Raw genomic sequence first — 22,823 nt, forward strand, 5'->3', positions numbered from 1 at the left:
CTGTATTTAAGTTTTGAATTTCAGCTTTCATGAATTGCCTGTTTATCTTCTTTATGCATTTTTCTGTTAGGAGATATATAGATGTGTGTGTGTGTGTGTGTATACCACACACATCTACATGCACATGTATCTATATATGTGTGTTTATGTATATATACAAACACACGCATGTTTCATGTTTCCAAACACATGTATTGGATACAGTTCCCTTGGGGGTATTATGTGGCAAATATCTTCTCCCACTCTTTAGAGCTTGAGAAATAAGATGAGCACAATCAACATTCATGAGAACTTGTATGATGGAAGTATGAAAAAGAATAATACCAGTTTAGGATTGACTGATGAAACATAGTCCACAATGTTTGATGAATTCACATTGTGGTTAATAAATTAATGCAATGAATGTAATAAGAATGCAGGATTAGGAGTTCCCATTGTGGCGCAGTGGTTAACGAATCTGACTAGGAACCATGAGGTTGCAGGTTTGATCGCTGGCCTCACTCAGTGGGTTGGGGATCCGGCGTTGCCGTGAGCTGTGGGGTAGGTCACAGATGCGGCTCGGATCCTGCACTGCTGTGGCTGTGATGTAGTAGGCCGGTGGCTACAGCTCCGATTCGACCTCTAGCCTGGAAACCTCCATATGCTATGGGAAGCGGCCCTAGAAAAGGCAAAAAAGACAACAACAACAACAAAAAAGAATGCAGGATTAAAATAGTAGGGGCAGTAGGGACTTATGGAGTCATATGAATGTACTGTAATGATGGGAGTTAGAAAATTGAGATACCTGGATTTCCTGTCCAGCACATGTATGGTTTATTGGATAGGGATCTTGTAAATATGCCCACTTACTGGTTGGCCTGAAAATAAGAGGTAATTTGGGATAATTTCAAGTCTGCAAGTAAAGATTTTGCAATGTAGTGTAAAATGACCACCCAGGTCTTGAAAGGGTGGTTTCTGATCCTAAACTAATTATGGATCTGGATTCTCTTTCACTTTAACCTGTGTTTACATCAGAAGAAGTATCAACCTTCTTATTTTTAAAAGGAGGCAGTTTTCTACCAAAACCTGAAGTATGGAGTGGAAATTCGTTTGGGGGCCAGGCAGCAGGGGGAAAACCTAGTCCAAGAAGCAATTAACAACAGGCCCTGACAGCTGGAGTCAGCGCTCCTGCCAATATAGAGCTTGCCCATTGACTAAGTACCAGAATATCCATCTAATTAAGTGGGGCCTTGATATTGTGCCAAACATTCTTTTTCCTAAATTTCTGGCAGTATTGTTGGTCTTTTACTTATTATATAAATTGTTATAAAATTAATTCTTACTTTTTTTTTTTTTTGGTTGCACACACAGCATATGGAAGTTCCCAGGCTAGGAGTCTAATCAGCGCTGTAGCCTTCAGGCTACACCACAGCCACAGCAATGCCAGATCCGAGCTGCGTCTGTGACCTACACCAGAGCTCACGGCAACACCGGATCCTTAACCCACTGAGTGGGGCCAGGGATTGAACCTGAAACCTCATGGATACTAGTCAGGTTTGTTACTGCTGAGCCACAGTGGGAACTCCTTAGTTCTTTGAAATTTAAGGCTTGAAAATAGATCGCATGAATCATAATGCACTTTAGTAGTATACTTGAGCATTATAAAAATGTTTATGTATTTTTAAATGTTTATTTCATCCACTAGTTTTTATTTGGTAGTGTAGATAAATTCTAAACTGCTTTGAAATGGATCACAGATGCATTTTATGTTTGTCTTACTAGAAACTAAATTATTATTATTATTATTATGTTTTATTTTTTTGTCTTTTTGCCTTTTCTAGGGCTGATCCTGCGGCATATGGAGGTTCCCAGGCTAGGGGTCGAATCGGAGCTGTAGCCACTGGCCTACGCCAGAGCCACAGCAATGCGGGATCCAAGCCGCGTCTGTGACCTACACCACAGCTCATGGCAACGCCAGACCCTTAACCTACTGAGCAAGGCCAAGGATTGAACCCACAACCTCATGGTTCCTAGTCAGATTTGATAACCACTGAGCCACAAAGGGAACTCCAAAACTAAATAATTAAAAAATTTTTTTTCATTGATGTATGGGTTTCTTTTTCTTGTAAGGCAGATAATCATTTGAATGTAATTTTATTAATTACTTTTTTCATGTATATTGCCTCTATATAAATGAATGTGACCTCTGGCAGGTGACATAGAATAACATGGGGGGATGGGCTAGGCAGCAGAAAAAGAAATTATTGGAGAAGGACTGATAACTGTGAGCACAGCCATTATACACTTGGTAGGCTTTTGATTTTTGATGCTTATTGGCTGCTTTAACCTTAAATTGGTGTGTTTTTCTTTTAACTAGGGCACCAAGATTCTGTGTTACTCATTCATCTTCAACAAAACATGCGAGTGCCGAACTGAAATTCTGGCACCTTCGTCAAGAGAAACCAAGGAAGGATGTTGACCCCTTTCCACAAATGGCAACCCTCCTGCCATTAAGACCTAAATCTTGCATTCCACAGATATCTGAGATGCAGGTAAGGTGTACAGCAATAATTGGATCTCTTTCATTAAATTTGTAGTAAAATGTTCATGCTTTGGTTTTTGTACGTTATTGCTTAAGTTAAATCATAAGCTTTTATTTATTTATTTTATTTATTTATTCACTTAGTTATTTATTTATTTTTGCTGCTGTTAATGTACATTCTGCAACAATTAGGAAGTAAAAAAACCTGTAGTCTGTTCTCCACCAAGCAGCCAATGTGATCTTTTAAAATGCATGAGCAGGAGTTTCCGCTGTGGTGCCGTGGGTGAAGACTATGACTGCAGCAGCTTGAGTCACTGTAGAGGCAGTGGGTACAATCCCTGGCCCCATTGCAATGGGTTAAAGGACACAGTGTTGCCATGAAAACAACAACAAAGCATGAGCAGGAATTCCCTGGTGGTTGGTGGTTAAGGATTGGGTGTTGTCACTGCTGTGACTCAGGTTTGATCCCTAGCCCGGGGACTTCTACATGCCTCAGGCACTACCAAGAGGAAGAAAAAAAAAAAAAAAAAAAAAAAAAGAAGAAGAAAACTTTTATTGGGGTAAGAAACACATAAAATTTACCATCTTAACCATTTTCCAGTGTACATGGCAGCAGTGAGTGTATTTTCATTGATGTGAAACAGATATTCAGAACTATTTTATCTTGCAAGTTTGAAACCATCTACCCATTAAACAAACCCTCCTGCATCCTCTGGTAACCACCATTCTATTCTGTTTTGTTTCCATGAACTTGACCACTTTCATATGATACATTTTTAATAGGCCCCGTGCCCTGAAGTCCCACTCATGCAGCGAGTTTTGCTCAATGTCCTGCTGTGTTCCCAATTACTAAAATAGATGTGAGCCATGATACCTAGAAAGTTATATGTGAAGCATACTTAAGTAATTAATTTTGTTTATAGTTGTTTGTAGTTGTTAAGGCACCTAGAGTATAAATAAGATTTTATTGTTTGTTCTGGATAATAAAACATCACAAATATATTTCTTGCTTTCCAGCAATGTTTATTATATTCTAATTGAAGTTAACATATAAGAAAAGTTTGTTTTTCAAATTATAAAAATAACAAAATTACTGTAAACTTGGAAACTGAAGATTCAGATCACTCTGATCTCACCTCCTTCTAGACAACTATTATTTATTTTCTCTTAGACTTGTTATGAATTTTAAGTTGTCATATACTTATATTTTTGTTATAATACAAAAATTTAACATCTTTTTCATCATGTTTCCATGTGTCATAATTTTCATAATCCTATTTTTAAGTATTACGTAATGTTACATTTATGTATTTCTCATACTCAGATAATTGGGTTTTTTTCTCCCTTCTTTGGATGTTTAGGTGTTTGTACTTTTTTGGTTCATGCATCTCAGATTCTAGATTTATTTATTATTTTTATTATTTTTTTTAATAGCCACACCTGTGGCATATGGAAGTTCCTGGGCCAGGGATCGAATTGGAGCTGCAGCTGCAGACTTACGCCACAGCCACAGCAACACAGGATCTGAGCTGTATCTGCAACCTGTGCTGCAGATCCTCAACCCACAGATCCACGCCAGGGCTCAAACCCATATCCTCATAGACACTATGTTGGGTTCTTAACCTGACAAGCCATGACAGGAACTCCCATATTTCTAGATTTAAATAGTTAAATTTACCGTAAAGAACATTAAAAAATACTCATAAAAATAAAATGTCCAAAAATGGAAATAAATAATTTTGATATTAAGACTCTTATGGACCAGTGGTATCTCCGCATCTTTGCCCTTCCCTGCCACTTACTTGCATTCCCCGCCTCATCACACACACACATCCACATAAAATACCCAGAGCACTAAAACCTACTCAATTATAGAATGAAGAAAAGTTTTTGTATTCTCCTTCAGGAAAGAGTCTTCTTTCCCAATGATATAAGGATAAGTTTTGATCTTTTTAAAAATTTTAAAACTCTAAATAAGTGTAGGAACTTCAACCTGCTGGTTGTATTAAAGTGGGCATTTGGGAAGGAGGATATTTTCTTTCTGTGTCTTTTATTTTATTATTATTATTTTTTTTTTATTTTTTAGGGCCACACCCGCAGCATATGGAGGTTCCCAGGCTAGGGGTCTAATCGGAGCTGTAGCTGCCAGCCTACACCACAGCTACAGCAACACCAGATCTGAGCTGCATCTCAACCTACACCACAGCTCATGGCAACACCAGATCCTTACCCCACTGAGCAAGGCCGGGGATCGAACACGCAACCTCATGATTCCTAGTCGGATTCGTTTCCCCTTCTCCATGATGGGAACTCCAGGAAGGAAGATATTTTCATTCTAGCAGGAAGCATAGTAGGTGGTAGTGGGAAGAAATCCTCAAAACAAATTTGAAGTGTATATGCAGAGCTATGCTTTATTCTCTGTCCTACCCACCCACCCCCATTTTGCCCATTTTTCACTTTGTTCATTATCTTACTATTTTTTAGAAAGAAGAATCCAGTTTATTACAACTTTCTAAATCTCCTAAGAAACCACCTAGAGTAAAAACAGCAAATCAAAAACCTTCAAAGAATGAGTCTTTGTATCCAGTTTCTTCTAAGGATGATGTGATTGGGAAAGGGTAGGTGCAGCTTTTTGTGTGCCAAGTGCTTTTCTAAAATGGTAAGATTTTTGACGAATTTAAAAAATTAAATAGAAATTAAAAACTAATGCTTTGATTTTTATATGGGTTCTTATATTTCAATGATAGATATTTGAGGGTTATACTTCCCATGTGTATTCTAAATTAAGAATAGAACTCCTGAGATTAGTAATTTTTTTTTTTTTTTGGTCTTTTTAGGGCCGCACCTGCAGCATATGAAGGTTCCCAGGCTAGGGGTTGAATCAGAGCTGTAGCTGCTGGCCTACACCACAGCCACGGCAACACCAGATCCAAGCCACGTCAGTGACTTAACACCACAGCTCATGGCAATGCTGGATGCTTAATCCACTGAGCGAGACCAGGGATCAAACCTCTCTTCTCATGGATCCATTCTCTCTCTTCATGGATCCTAGTCAGATTTGTTTCCACTGAGCCATGATGGGAACTCTGAGATTAGTCATTTTAAAGAGGTGGTTGTGGTGGTTAAAGAGTTCCCGCTGTGGCTCAGTGGTTAACGAATCCGACTAGGAACCATGAGGTTGCAGGTTCCATGACGCGGGTGTGGCCCTAGAAAAGGCAAAAAGACAAAATAAATAAATAAATAAAGAGGTGGTTGCTGTGATCTCTAGCTTCTCATGAGCTGTACAATCAAAAGACTTCTCTGAGAATATTGCCCTTCAGTTCTTTCTTTTCCCTGTTCAGTAATATTTCTCAAACTTGAGAACTCAAAATACTCTCATTAATATTGTCCTTATTTAATACAGTATATTTTTTACTCATTTGGATTTGCATCCCTGTTTACTCTTTTCATTGTTATTTATTTCAAATGGAATTATTTTCCTTCAGCCTTGAAAAAAAATGTTCTTTGATATTAACTTTGGTGTGGGGTCTGCTGGTGATAATCCTTTATTTAACAATTTATGACCTCACTTTAATTCTTTTTATTGAGATAAAATATACCTATCATAAATTTCATCATTTTAATCACATTCAGGTACACAGTTGGATTTTTATTATATTCACAAAGTTATATAACCATCACTACTGTATAATTCCAAAATAATCTATCAGCCCCCAAAAGAAGCTCAATCTCATTAGCAATCACTTCTTTTTTTTTTTTTTTTTGTCTTTTTGCTATTTCTTTGGGCCGCTCCCGCGGCATATGGAGGTTCCCAGGCTAGGGGTCGAATCGGAGCTGTAGCCACCGGCCTACGCCAGAGGCACAGCAACGCAGGATCTGAGCCGCGTCTGCAACGTACACCACAGCTCACGGCAACGCTGGATCGTTAACCCACTGAGCAAGGGCAGGGACCGAACCCGCAACCTCATGGTTCCTAGTCGGATTCGTTAACCACTGCGCCACGACGGGAACTCCCAGCAATCACTTCTCATTCCTTCCTCTCCAACCCTGGGTAACTAATCATCTACTTTATGTATCTATGGATTTGCCTATTCTGAACATTTTATGTAAGTGCAGTCATATAATATGTGGCCTTTGTATTTGGCATCTTTCACTTATCATAGTATTTTCAAGGTTCATTCATGATATAGTCACTTTTATTCTTAAATGTTTTTGCTTGTTATAGAATTATAGGTTGATATTTTTTTCTTTCAGCTTTAAAGATATTCTATTATCTTCTAGCTGTCATTATTTCTGTCTAAATATTATCTGTCACAGGAATTGTTCTCTTAAAGATACTAAATCTTTTCTCCATCTGCTTCAGGAATACCTTTATATTTTGTGGGGTTTTGTTTTGTTCTTTTTAGTTTTACTCTGATGTATTTGGGTATGATTCTACTCTTATGTATCCAGTTCAAATTCAGTGTGATTAAATCTGCGGCTCTGATGTCTATCATCAGTTTGGGAAATTTTTCAGCTGTTTTATTTTATTTTATTTATTTATTTATTTATTTTTGTCTTTTTGCTATTTCTTGGGCCGCTCCCAAGGCATATAGAGGTTCCCAGGCTAGGGGTCCAATCGGAGCTGTAGCCACTGGCCTACACCAGAACCACAGCAACGCGGGATCCGAGCCGCGTCTGCAACCTACACCACAGCTCACAGCAAAGCCGGATCGTTAACCCACTGAGCGATGCCAGGGACCGAACCCGCAACCTCATGGTTCCTAGTTAGATTCGTTAACCACTGCGCCATGACGGGAACTCCACAGCTGTTATATTTTATAAAATTGTTTCTAATCTCTTCTTTATCACCTCTTACTCTGGGATTACTGTTAAATATATGTTAGACATCCTCAATTTATCCTTTCATACTTGTCTTCTGCATTTCATCTTATTCTTGGTATTTTCTTTCAATTTATTTTCTAGTTCACTGTTTTTCTTCTGGACTGTGTTTAATCTGCTGTTACGCACTTTTGTTGAGTTCCTATTTTCAGGTTTTAAAAAAAATTCTAGGAGTTGCCGTCGTGGCTCAGCAGTTAACGAACCTGACTAGCATCCATGAGGATGTGGGTTCAATGCCTGGCCCCACCCTGTGGGTTAAGGATCTGGCATTATTGTGAGCTGTGGTGTAGGTCGCAGGCATGGCTTGGATCCAGCATTGCTGTGGCTCTGGCGTAGCCGGCAGCTACAGCTCTGATTGGACCTCTTGCCTGGGAACCTCCATACGCTGCGGGTGTGGCCCTAAAAAGATTAAAAAAAAAAAAAATTCTGTAACTTCTCTTTTGTTCCTTTGTTAGAAATGTATATTTTATAGTTTCAAGTTCTCTGCTGAAATTCTCAGTCTTCTGTTTTATCTCTTTGATCATAGTTGTTTAAAGCCTATGTCTGATAATTTTGACATCTGGAGACCCCATGACTCTATTGCTCTGTTTTTTTAGCTAGCTTGTGTGTGTGTTCTTGTTTTGTCTGCTCTTATGTCTTGTTTTTGATAATTTTATGCTAAACTTTTTATTTGTGAAATTGTTTGCAGAATTTAAGGCTTAAGTTGACATCAATATAGTTAGCCCTCTATATCCATGGGTTCTGCATCCACAGACTCAACCAAATCAAAGAGAAAATATTCTAAAAAAAACCTAAAATTCCAGAAAGTTTCAAAATACAAAATTTTATTCTGCTGTGTGCTGGAAACTATTTATGTAGCATTTACATTGTATTTATAATTATATACATAGCATTTAGATTGTATTAGGAATTTTAAATCATCGAGATGATTGAAAATACATGTGAGGATGTGTGTAGATTATATGTAAATACTATGCCATTTTATATAAGAAATTTGAGCATCTGCAGATTTTGGTATCTACAGGGAGTGCAGGAATCAATCTCCCATGGATTCTGAGGGATGATTTTTTTTTTCTACAAGAAATTTTTTTCTCTTGTTTTGCTAGACAGTTTAAGAACTAGTAATCTCAGATCATCTTAGTCTAATTACAGGGTTTTTTTTTTTTTTTTTTTTTTTTTTTAACAAACCAAAGACTCGCAGTTATGCTGCAGTGTGTGCAGGGACTGGTTTACTTCCAGTTACCCCCTTACTGCCTAGACTTTAGCCCTTGCAGTTGCCAAACAAAAGTATAAAGTTTAAGAGGGCCCTCAGCTCTATTTTAAATGCTCTTCATTATCAAGAAAAACTCACGGAAAAGCAACCTCAAATGCTGAAATGCTGAAATTTTCTCTGATTTTTTTTTCTATTTTTTATTATGATAAAATACACATAACATGAAACTTACCATTTTAACTCTTTTTTTTTTCTTGGTCTTTTTTTTTTTTTTTTTTTTAACCATTTCTTGGGCCGCTCCCGCAGCATATGGAGGTTCCCAGGCTAGGGGTCTAATCGGAGCCGTAGCCACCAGCCTACACCAGAGCCACAGCAACGCGGGATCCAAGCCGCGTCTGCGACCAACACCACAGCTCATGGCAGCACTGGATCCTTAACCCACTGAGCAAGGTCAGGGATCGAACCCTCAACCTCATGGTTCCTAGTCGGATTCGTTAACCACTGAGCCATGATGGGAACTCCCATTTTAATTCTTTTAAAGTGTATTGCTTAGTGGTATCAAATAGATTTAATAACGTTGTACAATCATTACCACCATCCATCTCCAGATCTCTCTTCCTTATGTAAAACTGAAGCTGCATATCTATCAAACAGTTAGTCCTCATTCCCTCCTCTCTTCAGCCCTGACAGCAACCATTCTTTCCATCTCTGAGATTTTGGCTACTCTAAGTACCTTGTATAATGGAACATGCATTATTTGTCTTATTGCGACTGTCCTATTTCACTTAGCATAATGGCCTCAGGGTTCATTCATGTTGCAGTATATGTGAGAATTTCCTTCTTTTAAAGGCTGAATAGTATTACACCGTATTTGTATACTACATATTGCTTATCCATTCATCTGTCAGTGGACACTTGGGTTGCTTTCACATTTTAGCTATTGCTAATAATATTACTATGACCATGTGTATTCAAATATCTTTTCAAGAACCTCCTTTCAGTTCTTTTGGGTATATACCCAGAGGTGGAATCATCATAGGGGTGATTCTGTTTTGGATTCTTTGAGGAACTGCTGTACTGTTTTCCACAGTAACTACTATTTAATATACCCATCAATACTGCACAACTATTCTGCTTTCTACATATCCTTGCCAACATTTGTTATTTTTCTGATTTTTTTATACACCCTAACTATGTGAAGTGGTACCTCATTGTTATTTTGAGTTGCATATGATTAGTGATGTTGAGCATTTTTCCGTGTGCTTATTGGTCATTTTTATACCATCTTTGAAGAAATGGCTCTTTGATCATTTTTGGATCAGTTTTTTTTTTCAGTTGAAAAGTTCTCTATATTTTCTGGATATTAATCCCTTATCAGATATATGAGTTATAAATATTTTTCCCTGTCTGTGTATTACCTTTTTATTCTGTTGACAGTATCTTTTGATAAAAAATTTTTAATTTTCATAAAGCTCAATTTGTCCATTTCTTCTTTTATTGCCTGTGCCTTTGGTATCATATCTAAGAAATCATTGCCAAATCCAAAGTCGTAAAGTTTTGTCCTGTTTTTTTTCTCAGTATTTAATCCATTTTGAGCTAACTTTTATTATGGTATTAGATCAGGATTCACTGCATACTTTTATTTTTCCCCCACACTCACAGCATATGGAAGTTCCTGGGCCAGGGATCAAATCTAGGCTTCATCTGTGACCTATGCCACAACAACCTATGTTTGTTGGCCATCTGTATATCCTTCTTGGAGAAATGTCTATTCAGGTCTTTTGCCCATTTTTCAGTTGAATTGTTGGCTTTTTTGCTGTTGAGTTGTATAAGTTTTTTGTATATTTTAGAGATTAAGCCCTTGTCAGTTGCATCATTTGAAACTATTTTCTCCCATTCTGTAAGTTGTCTTTTTGGTTCCCTTTGCTATGCAAAATCTTGTCATTTTGATAGATCTCAGTGATTTATTTTTGCTTTTATTTCTGTTGCTTTGGGACACTGACCTGAGAAAACATTTGTAAGGTTGATGAGGAAATCAATAAAATAGACATTAAAAAAATAGAAAAAAAATCAATAAAACCAAGAGCTGGTTCTTTGAGAAGGTAAACAAAACAAAATTGACAAACCTCTGGCTAGATTCACCAAGAAGAGGAGAGAAAAAACCCGAATAAACAAAATAAGAAATGAAAAAGGAGAGGAAGTCACAATGGATATTACAGAAATACAAAAACCCATATGAGAATACTATGAACAATTGTATGCTAACAAATTTGACAACCTAGAAGAAATGGACAACTTTCTAGAGACAACCTGTGAAAACTGAATCAAGAAGAAATAGATCAATTGAACAGACTAATCACTAGAAATGAAATTGAATATGTCATAAAAAACACTCCCTACAAATAAAAGTCCAGGACCAGAGATGGCTTCACAGGCGAATTCTACCAGCCATACAAAGAGGAACTTATACCCATGCTCCTTAAACTTTTTCAAAAGGTTGAAGAAGAAGAAACACTCCCAAAGATATTCTCTGACACCGCAATCACTCTGATTCCAAAACCAGACAAAGATACCACCAAAAAAGAAAACTATAGGCCAATATCTTTGATGAATATAGATGCAAAAATTCTCAACAAAATGTTAGCCAACTGAATCTGACAACACATAAAAAAGATCATACACCACGACCAGGTGGGATTTATCCCAGGTTCACAAGATGGTTCAACACATGCAAATCAATCACCGTCATACACCACATTAACAAAAGAAAAGTCAAAAACCACAGGATCATCTCAGTAGATGCAAAAAAAGCATTGGACAAAGTCCAACATCCACTCATGATCAAAACTCTTACCAAAGTGGGTATAGAGTGAACATACCTTAACATAATCAAAGCCATTTATGACAAACCCACAGCAAATATAATACTCAATGGGGAAAAGCCGAAAGCATACCCACTAAAATCTGGAACAAGATAAGGATGCCTACTCTCACCACTGTTGTTCAGCATAGTACTGGAAGTCCTAGCCACAGCAATCAGACAAACAAAAGAAACAAAAGGCATCCAAATAGGAAAAGAAGAGGTAAAATTGTATAGTGATTTTGTATCCTGCAACTTTATTGAATTCGTTTGTTATTTCTAACAATTTTTTGGTGGAGTCTCCAGTGTTTTCTCTATCTAATATCATGTCATCTGTAAGTAATGACAGTTTTACTTCTTCCTTTCTGATTTGGATGCTTTTTATTTTCTTGCCGAATTGTTCTTGCTAGGGTTTCCAGTTCAATGTTGAATAAAAATGACAAGAGTGGGCACTCTTGTCTTGTTACTGATCTTAGAGAAAAAGCTTCCAGCTTTTCACTGTTAAGTATGATTTAGCTGTGGGTTTATCATATATTGCCTTTATTGTGTTAAAGTACATTCCCTCTACATACACTTTGTTGAGAGTTTTACTCATGAATGAATACTTGTAAATGCTTCTTCTTCATCTATTGAGGTCATCACATGATTTTTATACTTCATTTTGTTAATGTTACATATCACATTGATTTGCAGATGTTGACCCATCCTTCTATCCTTAGAATAAATCCCACTTGAGCATGATATATGATCCTTTAAATGCATTGTTGAATTTTTAACAAATATTCATTCTTTTTCATTTTTTCATGGTTCATTTTTAAATTTTTATCAAAGTATAGTTTATTTATAATATTCCTTCAATTTCTGGTGCACAGCAAAGTGACCCAGCCACGTATGCACACACACAAAAAATTTGTCTAAACTTAAATATGTTATTTATTTTTCATTTTATTAGTATGCTAACAGGGCATTCCCGTCATGGCTTAGTGGTTAACGAATCCGACTAGGAATCATGAGGTTGTGGGTTCAATCCCCGATCTTGCTCAGTGGATTAAGGATCTGGCGTTGCTGTGAGCTGTGGTGTGAGTTGCAGACATGGCTCGGATCCCGAGTTGCTGTGGCTCTGGGGTAGGCCAGCGGCTACAGCTCTGATTCGACTCCTAGCCTGGGAATTTCCATATGCCATGAGTGCGACCCTAGAAAAGACAGAAAGACAAAAAAAAAAAAAGTAAATGCTAACAAATTCATCTTCAAGTATGAGTTAAAATGAATAAATGTCAAATATAAATGAAGTTTATTATATAAAAATTGAAGTATAAAAAATATTTTCTTTAGGATTTTTGCATCTACATTAATCGGGGATAGTCTCTTTCTTGTATTGTCCTTCAGTGGTTTTGGTATTAGGGTAATGCTGGCCTTATAAAATGAGTTTGGGAATGTTCTCTCATCTTCTGTTTTTTGGAAGAGTTTGAGAAGGGTTAATATTCATTAGGGAGTTCCCTGGTGGCATGGTGGTTAAGGATTCAGCATTGTCACTGCTGTGGCTTGGGCTCAGTTCCTGGCTCTGCATGCTGCAGATGTGGCTAAAAAAATAATTCTTTAAGTGTTAGGTAGAATATATAGCCATCTGGTTGGTCCTGGATTTTTGTTTGTTAGGGGTTTTGATTATTGATTAAAATCTCCTGGGAGTTCCCATGGTGGCTCAGCAGTAACAAACCTGACTAGTTATCCACAAGGACATGGGTTTGATCCTTGGCCCCCCTCAGTTAGTTAAGGATCCAGCATTGCCGTGAGCTGTGATGTAGGTGGCAGACTCAGCTAGGATCTGGTGTTGCTGTGGCTGTGGTGTAGGCCAGCAGCTGCAGCTCTGATTCGACCCTTAGCCTGGGAACTTCTATATACCATGAATGTGGCCGTAAAAACAAAAAACTCCTTAATAGCAATCAGTCTATTCAGATTTTCTGTTTCTTCATGATTCGGTCTTTGTAGGCTGTATATTTCTATGAATTTGTCCATTTTTTCTAGATTGTTCAGTTTTTGGTATATAGTTGTTGATAGTAGCCTCTTGGGATCTATAATATTTCTGTGGTATCAGGTTTTTTTGACATTTTTTCAATGTTTTATTATTCACAATAATTTCTAATTTACAAATAATTATGAGTCAAAGCTAAATAAAATGATAGAGATTATTTAAATTTTTTTTTTTTTTTTTTTGCCATTTCTTGGGCCTCGCCTGCGGCATATGGAGGTTCCCAGATTAGGGGTCTAATCGGAGCTGTAGCCGCCGGCCTATGCCAGAGCCACAGCAATGCAGGATCCGAGCCGCGTCTGCAACCTACACCACAGCTCACGGCAACGCCGGATCCCCAACCCACTGAGCAAGGCCAGGGATCTAACCTGCAACCTTATGGTTCCTAGTCGGATTCATTAACCACTGTGCCATGATGGGAACTCCTAAATTTTTTTTTTAAAGGGCCACACCCGTGGCGTAGAGAAGTTCCCAGGCTAAGGGTCGAATGGGAGCTGTAGCTGCCAGCCTACACCACAGCCACAGCAACAAGGGACCTACATGTGGTATCAGTTTTAATGTCTCCTCTTTCCATTCTGATTTTACTTACGAGTCCTCGCCCATTTTTTCTTGGTGCCAGCTAAAGATTTGACAATTACTATCTTTCCAAAGAATCAGCTCTTTGTTTCATTGGTCTTTTCTATTGTCTTTTAAGTCTCTATTTTATTTATTTTTGATCTAATTTTTTAAATTACTCAATGAATTTTTATTACATTTATAGTTGTACAATGATCATATTTTTGAGCTAATTGTTTTTATTTCCTTTCTTCTGAGTTTAGCCTTTGTTTGTTCTTTTTTTCCCTGAAGTTAGGTTATTTGAGATTTTTCTTATTTTTTCGAGGTAGGGATTTAATCCAATGAACTTCCCTCTTAGACTGCTATTGCATTATCCTATCTGTTTTTGGTATTTTTTTATGTCCATTTTCATTTGTTTGAAGATACTTTTTGAGTTTTCTTTTGATTTCTTACTTTACCCATTGGTTGTTCAGTAGCAGGTGTTTAATCTATATATGTTTGTGAGTTTTCCAATTTTCTTTTGTAATGGATTTTTAGTTTCATACCATTATGGTCAGAAAAGATGGTTAGTTTAATCTTATTAAATTTATTGACTTGTTTTATGAGCTAATATGATTTATTTTGAAGAATGTTCCATGTGCACTTGAGACAAGTTTGTATTCTTTTGCTTTTGATGGAATGTTCTACAAATGTCTGTTACGTCCACCTTGTCTAATGTGTCATTTAAGGCCAGTGTTTCCTATTTATTTACAGTCTTGGTGATATATCCATTGATTAAAGTAGGGTATCAAAGTTCCTTACTCTTATTATGTGACTATCTTTTTTTAGTTCTGTTAATTTGCTTTATATATGTAGGTGCTTCTTTATTGGGTGCATAAAAATTTACAAATGTTTCATTCTCAGTTGGATTGACCCAGTGTCATTGTATAATGACCGTTTTTGTATCTTATTACAGTCTCTTGTCTCTTATTACAGTGTTTGTCTTAAGGCCATTTTGTCTGACATAAGTATATCAGCTTTCTTTTGGTTTTCATTTGCATGGATCTTTTTTCCATCCTTTACTTTCAGTTTGTGTATGTCCTTACATTTAAAGTGAGTATTTTAGAGGCAGCATATATGTTTTGTATTTTTTTTATCCATTCAGCCACTTCATATGTTTTAATTAGAAAATATAGCCTATTTACATTTTAAGTAACTTTTCATAATGTGTGGACTTACTGCAATTTTATTACTTGTTTTGAGGATTTCTTATAATTCCTTTGTTCATGTCTTCTTCTCCTGCTTTCTTCCTTTGTAATTTGATGGTTTTCTATAAAGGGGAAGGGTATGTTTAAGGTGGTTAAGACTTCATCCTGTTGATATGCTTAGAGTAGGATAAAGTGGAAAGGGAGAAGTTGAAGTTACATGTAACAGAGAAGGAAGGTCTCTATTTTCAAAGGAGACTAGAGGGAAGGGTTCAAGAAGCAAGGCAGTGAGGTTACCTTGGACGGGAGACAGGAAACTTCTTCCTGAGATAGGATGGAAGGCAATAAGGGTGGGTATAGGTGAATACGTTTGTTGATAGATAAATTGTAAATATTTTCAAGTGAAAATAACAGAAAACTTGGTTAACAATGGCTTAGACAAATTTGGCTTATTTTTTTCAAAGAACAAGAAATCTGAGTGTAGCCAACTGCCAGTATTGGTTCACCAGATCATAAGTATTAAGGCCTAGACTCTCTATAATGCTCTTGGCTATGTCTTTATAGTCAGTGATGTTAAAAGTCCTGACATCAGGCTTTCAAATCATAAAGAAGGAGGAGGGGAAGTATCCATTAATCTGCTCTCTTTGGTCAGAAAAGCAAGCTTTCATCGAATCTCCCCAGCAGACTTACTTTTAAAATCTCGTTAGTCACAACTCTTGTTATACAGATGCCCCTCACTGAAAAGAGTCTTGATAACTGAATATTTCAGGGTTTATTTTTATTTTTTATTATTTCCGTGGTGCTGGTTGTAGAAACATGTCACATGTCACTCAGTGGGTGTTGAGTTAGCCAGTCATTCAATAGTGTCTGCTCCATGGGGGAGGGGAAACTGAAGCATATTGCCCCTACATTTTGTCTGAGAAGAGCCTGCAAAGCGATCTGTTGGTGCCTTAGAGTGGAGGTAGTTTGGTGAGTTGAAACGGGCATGTTTTATGGAGCTGGAAAATGAGGTTTAGAATAATTGCAGTGGACCGTGGGAGAGGGAGCTGGATAAGAAAATGTAAAAAGATAATGTCCAAAGTCATTAGTCTAACTCTAAAGTCTTCCATTATCTCATCTTAAACTACCATATATAAGCCCTTATGAATCCCACCTGTTTTGAGGATTAAATATGATAGTATGAATTATATTTGGCAGAGTGTTTGGTATGTAGTTTAGCTGTTAGTGTCCTCTTGCTCTAAGAAAATTAACTTGCTGCCTTTTTTTTTTTTTTTTTTTTTTTTTTTTGTCTTTTTGCCTTTTCTAGGGCCGCTCCTGAGGCATATGGAGATTCCCAGGCTAGGAGTTGAATTGGAGCCATAGCCACCGGCCTACACCATAGCCACAGCAACGCCGGATCTGAGCCACGTCTGCAATCTACACCACAGCTCACGGCAACGCCAGATCCTTAACCCACTGAGCAAGGCCAGGGATCAAACCCACAACCTCGTGGTTTCTAGTCGGATTTGTTAACCACTGCGCCACGATGGAAACTCCAACTTGCTGCCTTTTAAACAATTGCCCTCCTTCATGTATTGTTCTCTATTCTCCCCATCTGAGGAACCATTCTAAACACATACCCACACAAAATATACCTCCCATCCATTATTCAGGAAAAAATCTCATTTCTTAAATTACTAATATAATTCAAAGGAACTCATTCTTATACATCCACAGTTTTATTACTCATTCCAGTCATTTGCTATCTATAATATATTTTCAGATTCATTCATCAAGCAGTTATTTTATTGAGAGCTGTCTTTCTGTTTGACTATACTTCATTTTCTCAACTACTTCTTGAGGGATGGACCTGATGCTTATACTTTTTTTTTTTCCTAATTCCCTCAACAATGCTTAGAAGCACCCCTAAGTTATAGTGCCAGGTATACTGAAGGTGCTCAAAGTATTTGTTGATCAGTTACTTCTTATCCATGTAATTTATTAGGTCAAGGCACATGTCAGAAAGCAGCAAAGTTATTCATTTAACATCTTTTACTGACATTTCTGAATGTCTGAAGCCCCAGCTGGATAGAAGATATACTTACACAGAAGAACCTTTGGTAAGTATTTTGAGGACTGATTAATCTGATTCTTCCTTGACCTAATTAATCTCCCCAGATTTAAGAGAATTTTTATTGATTTACCATAATAATTTTTAATTTACTAAACAAAAAATATTTTTTCCTTGCATAAGAATTTTTATATGAAAACTTTGTTTTCTGTGATGGTACCATGTTGCTGTAAACTCCATTGGTTACTATTTTCATAAGCATCTATGTTCTCTGGTTTTGCTATCATCACACCTAAGACAGAAAATATGACCCTCTAGGATTTTTTTAAAATGTTTAACAGTTGATAAAAATAATGTTTGATATTCTATTTTGGAAGCTTAGAAGTTTTAGAAAGCTACTAGCAGTATTTCCAGGGTGTGGCTACCTTGATAGTGTGGATTTAGTACACCCATTTTAAATGAAAATTTCCTTCTCTAACAATTAACTTGAGGTAGAAACCTTGGTAGTCTGAACATTTAGATATAATTTTGTACCATTTATTTTATTCTAAGCAAACAATTCTCCTTTTCTTCTAATTAATATGTTTTCTTACCTAAATAATGATTTTTTGATTTTGGAATGCCAGTAGTTAAACACTAAAAACATTAAATTTTCATCTCAGAATTTGTTCAGTAGTGGGGATAAAAGGGAGAGGCAGAGAGACACTGACAAAGAGCAAGAACCTGACTTAAACCTTAAATTGTCTACGCCACAGTTATCTTAAGATTACAAAGAAGTCTGAGTTCCTCACAACAAAAAGCAAAGGGTTCATGTGAATAGTGGATGCCCTTTCTTATTCTAGAGTTACTCTTGTGCTTGGAGAAATACCCAGCTTTCTGATGTTCAGGAATGGTGTTAGGCTTGCCAGCACCGTTGGCAGAGAAGCCCATAAATACCAAGGTTTTACGAGAACTTAGACTGCCATTTACACTCTGAAGGCCATGACCTGTATGAAGACTGTCCAAAGAGGGACCCCATAAGGACAGTTAATGAGCAGCACTAAGAGACCTTGAAGATATTTCTTTTTATAACTCTCTTGTAGCTATTATAGCAGCAACTCAAGGCTAAAATAACAGTAAATATGTAGGAAAGAGGCCACCAGCGGAGATTTGGAAGACTCCTAAAATGGTATCACTGTGCCTGAAATGTGAAAATAGTTGAGGTTGGAAGTCAGTTTAACATTGTTTGAAATCAGATTGGTTTTATAATAGAATGAACTCTGCTGCTATTGTTGGCTCCATAAACGAATCTTTTGCGACAGTCAGATGCAAACATACTGCATTAATTACATATATGGTACAAAAATAAAATAAAATAGTCCAGTGGGGAAATGACAGCCTGGCAGAGTTTATGAAACCCTGTTGTTGTACAAAGCCATAAAAATGACAATGTTTCTGGGTAGATAATGTCCTTCTGTTTTGTTATCTAGATTAAAACAATGGCAGATGGTGCCTTGGGAGGATTTGACATGGAAAATTTGTTGCAATCCCTGTATGTAGAAAATAGAGCTGGATTCTTCTTTACTAAATTCTGTGAGAACTCAGGGAACAAGGTAGAAGATAATTATTTTAAATCTAAATTTATATTTCATTTTTAAATGAGAGGCTTAAAAAATTTAACGCTAAGTAATATATTTCATGTTAAAATTCCTGTCTCCTCTGATAAGAAACTTCATACTATATTTAGTAAAACTTTAAATATCTTAATTATAATTCTTTTTGGTTCATTATCCTACTAAAATTACAAATAAAAGTAAAATATAGTCAGACAAGGATTGACTTGCATTTTTAACTATAGTTTACTTTCACATAACTTTGTTTCAGTGCAGTGTATATTAAATTCAAGCTGAAATTTCTATCACTTTTAATTTTTATTTTTAATAATTCTAATAATTACAATTGCAACAAATAGTGACAAGCTTATATCCAGGTTTTTTTGTTTGTATGTTTGCTTGTGGTCACAGTCTTCATTTTGCTCAGATGAAAAGTATTCCACTGGCTCAATTATTAGAGTAGTATTTGCTTCTGGTATATTGTACATTTGCCCATATATATCAAAATACCTTCAGATTTTGGTTTCATGCCAGAAATGTGTGATTACTTTTTAAACATTAACTAGAACACTTACTCTTTTAATGACCAGTTATGTGAGAAATATATGCAAAAATATAATGTTCTAGTGACAATACCAAGAAATATTTTGTATGTTGCCAGTGTGTGATAGAAAATTAAAACCATCTTAAATTGAACCTGATTTATAGTAACACCAAGGAGCTAAACAATTATTTTTATTTGAAATTAATTAGAGCTTTGTAGAGCTTTACTAATTGGGTGGTACTAATTTATGTACTTTTCCATCTGCAGTTGTGGAAGAACAGTGTGTACTTTTGGTTTGACCTACAAGCTTATCATCAGCTTTTCTACCAAGAAACACTTCACCCTTTTAAAGTATGCAAACAAGCCCAAGTAAGTAGTAAATAATGTTAGATCAATGTGAAGCTTTAAGTACATAGAGAAATGATAAGCTGTGTCCAGCCCCGACCAAGAGACATCTAGGAATGTGGGCTGCAAGGCAGCCGTTAAATTGCTGCCATTGACTTTCTTTATTTAAATGTCAGCAGAGTATTGTTTTATAATCGGCTTTGTGAGTTCTCAGTTTTTATCTATTTTATTTGGTTTGCCTTATGTTTTCTTTGCTGCGGATTAATTGTTTCTTCCAATAAAGGACATCCTGTCTTTTTTTTTTTCTTTTTTCTAATTTATGACTTATTGGTTTGTTGTGTCTGATTTAAAAGAGAACCTTGAGAGAGGATTCTGAATCATTGAAGTGATTGGGAGCCGAGGCCTTGACCAAAGCTGTTCTCTGAGCTTCCTGCAGAACCAGCTGTTGGAGATACTAGGCTGTCGGCCTGTCGAAAGAGGGGGAAAGAATGTTGACTGACTCCACGTGGTGTAGGCATGGTGTCATTGCCTGGGCTTCTGTACTACACGCCGTGTAAGACAGATGCTTAGAACTGGAGAAAAGAACCCCTTAAGACCTTGCCAAGGCAAATTAGAGGGGGGAAAACAGGAGTCTTTGCAAAAAGAAAGACAGAGTAGTCAGTTTTTGAGGGGAGAAGGAAAGGGAATAGAATTATAACTTAAGCTAACTTATCTTTTCAGTTTTTTCTTCTTAGGCTCTCTCGATCTTTTATGCAGAGAGGTCATGAAGCCTAGAAAATTGCTAATCACTTCTCTATCTGTTGACCACTTAAGTGGATCTTATAATCTCAAATGATAGTCATTCCAGCGGACCTTCCCCTGAACAATGCTGAGGAGATTGGTTTTGTCATATTGTTTATTATCTTATAATCTTGTATAGGACATCAGAGAGTACGACTGGGTATTTGTTATTATTTCCACCACCTTGACGCTGGCATCGGTAACTATATTTTGTAAATCACCTGACAGAGTTTTGTACTTTTTACCGTAAGAATAAGGACTTCCTTGATCGGACTCCATGAAATCATGAAATGGTATCTCTAATTTGCCAGTAGCATTTTCTGAGACCACACAATTGGCTCTTCTGCTTATTAATCCTTTACCTGTAGTTCTTTACTTCTCCTCCTCCCCCTAACTGATTGCCTCTCTCTGCGGGAGCATCATCTGTGATTTTTATTATGTTTCCACTGCTGCAAAGCTTGCTCCTTCTAAGATCTTCAGCAGCTCAATAGTCTTTTGTTGTTGTTGTCATAATCATTGTATTTCCATGCACTTGTAAAAGCAGAAATTCTGTTTGAGCCTGGGAGACATTAAGTCTTCGTAACGGTGTTACTCAACCAGCTATTAATGATTGTGAAACAGGATACAGTCAAGTCTTGGTTATTCAGAGATTGATCATTCTGTTTTGTGATGATCAAGGCCTACAAACTTTTGTAATTTATTTTTTTATTAAAGTATAATTGATTTACAATGTCATGCCAATTTCTGCTGTACAGCAATATGACCCAATCATACATATGATATATACATTCCTTTTCTTATCTTCCATCATGGTCTATCCCAGGAGATTTGATATAGTTCCCTCTACAGTAGGATCTCATCGCTCATCCATTCTTAATGTGTAACAGTAGGATCTCATCGCTCATCCAAACTCTTAGTCTATCCCACTCCCTCCCCACCTCCCTTGGCAGCCACAAGTCTGTTGTCTATGTCTGTGAATCTGTTTCGGTTTTGTAGATGGGCTCATTTGTGCCATATTTTAGATTCCACATATAGGTTATATCATATAGTATTTGTTCTTCTCTTTCTGACTTATTTTACTTAGTATAAGAATCTCTACTTGCATCCATGTTGCTGCAAATGGCATTATTTTTCTTTTTTATGGCTGAGTTGTATTCCATTATATACACGTACCATACCACCTTTTTCCATTCATCTGTTGATGGACATTTAGATTATTCCCATGTCTTGCCTATTGTGAATAGTGTTGCTATGAACATACGGGGGAGGGTGCATCTATCTTTTTGAATTATAGTTTTGCCTAGATGTATGCCCAGGAGTGGGGTTGCTGGATCACATTGAATATTAGTTTTCTGAGGAACCTCCATACTGTTTTCCATAGTGGTTGTACTAATTTACATCCCCACTAAGAATATAAGAGAGTCCCCTTTTCGCCATACCCTCTCCAGCATTTGTTATTTATGGACTTGTTAATGATGGCCATTCTGACTGATGTGAAGTGGTATCTCATTGTAGCTTTGATTTGCATTCTCTAATAATTAGTGATCCTGAGACTCTTTTCACATGCCTACTGGCCATCCATATTTCTTCTTTGGAAAAATGTCTGTTTGGGTCTTCTGCCTATTTTTCCATTGGGTTGTTAGCTTTTTGATGGTGTTGAGTTGTATGAATTGTTTGTGTATTTTGGATATTAAGCCCTTGTCGGTTGTATTGTTTACAAATATTTTCTCCCATTCCATAGGTTGTCTTCTCATTTTTTAATAGTTTCCTTTGCTGTGCAAAATCTTGTAAATTTGAATAGGTCCCACTTGTTTATTTTTATTTTTACTTCTATTGCCTTCAGAAACTGACCTAAGAAAATATTTGATGGTTTATGTCAGAGAATGATTTGTCTGTGTTCTCCTCTAGGAGTTTTATGGTATCCGGTCTTATGTTTAAGTCTTTAAGACACTTTGAGTTTATTTTTCTGCTGATGTGAGGGTGTGAATAGCAGCACTGTTTCCAATAGCCAAGACAGTCAGCTGTCCAGTTTTCCCAGCTCCACTTGCTGAAGAGACTGTCTTTTTCCCGTTTTATATTCTTGCCTCCTTTGTTGAAGATTAATTGACCAGAGGTGTCTGGGGTTATTTCTGGACTCTCTCTTATGTTCCATTGATCCGTATGTTTGTTTTTGTTTCAGTACCACACTGTCTTGATTACTATAGCTTTGTAGGACTGTCTTAAGTCTGGGAGAGTGAGGCATATAAACATTTTTATCCTTTCCTAGGTTTTC

At 36.8% G+C, this 22,823-nt stretch overlaps 1 protein-coding gene across 1 annotated transcript in view; it reads left to right on the plus strand.

The window, feature by feature from the left end:
- The window catches only part of RGS22 (regulator of G protein signaling 22), a 160,534-nt gene that overhangs the window by 70,743 nt on the left and 66,968 nt on the right, over positions 1-22,823 (plus strand). The window contains exons 11-15 of the mRNA XM_085020961.1: positions 2,357-2,531; positions 5,006-5,139; positions 17,225-17,339; positions 18,760-18,882; positions 19,694-19,795. Coding sequence (XP_084877087.1) covers positions 2,357-2,531; positions 5,006-5,139; positions 17,225-17,339; positions 18,760-18,882; positions 19,694-19,795 — 649 coding nt within the window. The remainder of the gene's footprint in view (positions 1-2,356; positions 2,532-5,005; positions 5,140-17,224; positions 17,340-18,759; positions 18,883-19,693; positions 19,796-22,823) is intronic.

This window comes from Sus scrofa, chromosome 4 (assembly GCF_054392235.1).
Source record: "Sus scrofa isolate SSC_HxYL_T2T_F1_AM1 chromosome 4, Sscrofa_HxYL_maternal_Yorkshire_Landrace_v2.0, whole genome shotgun sequence".
Taxonomy (NCBI): Eukaryota; Metazoa; Chordata; class Mammalia; order Artiodactyla; family Suidae; genus Sus; species Sus scrofa.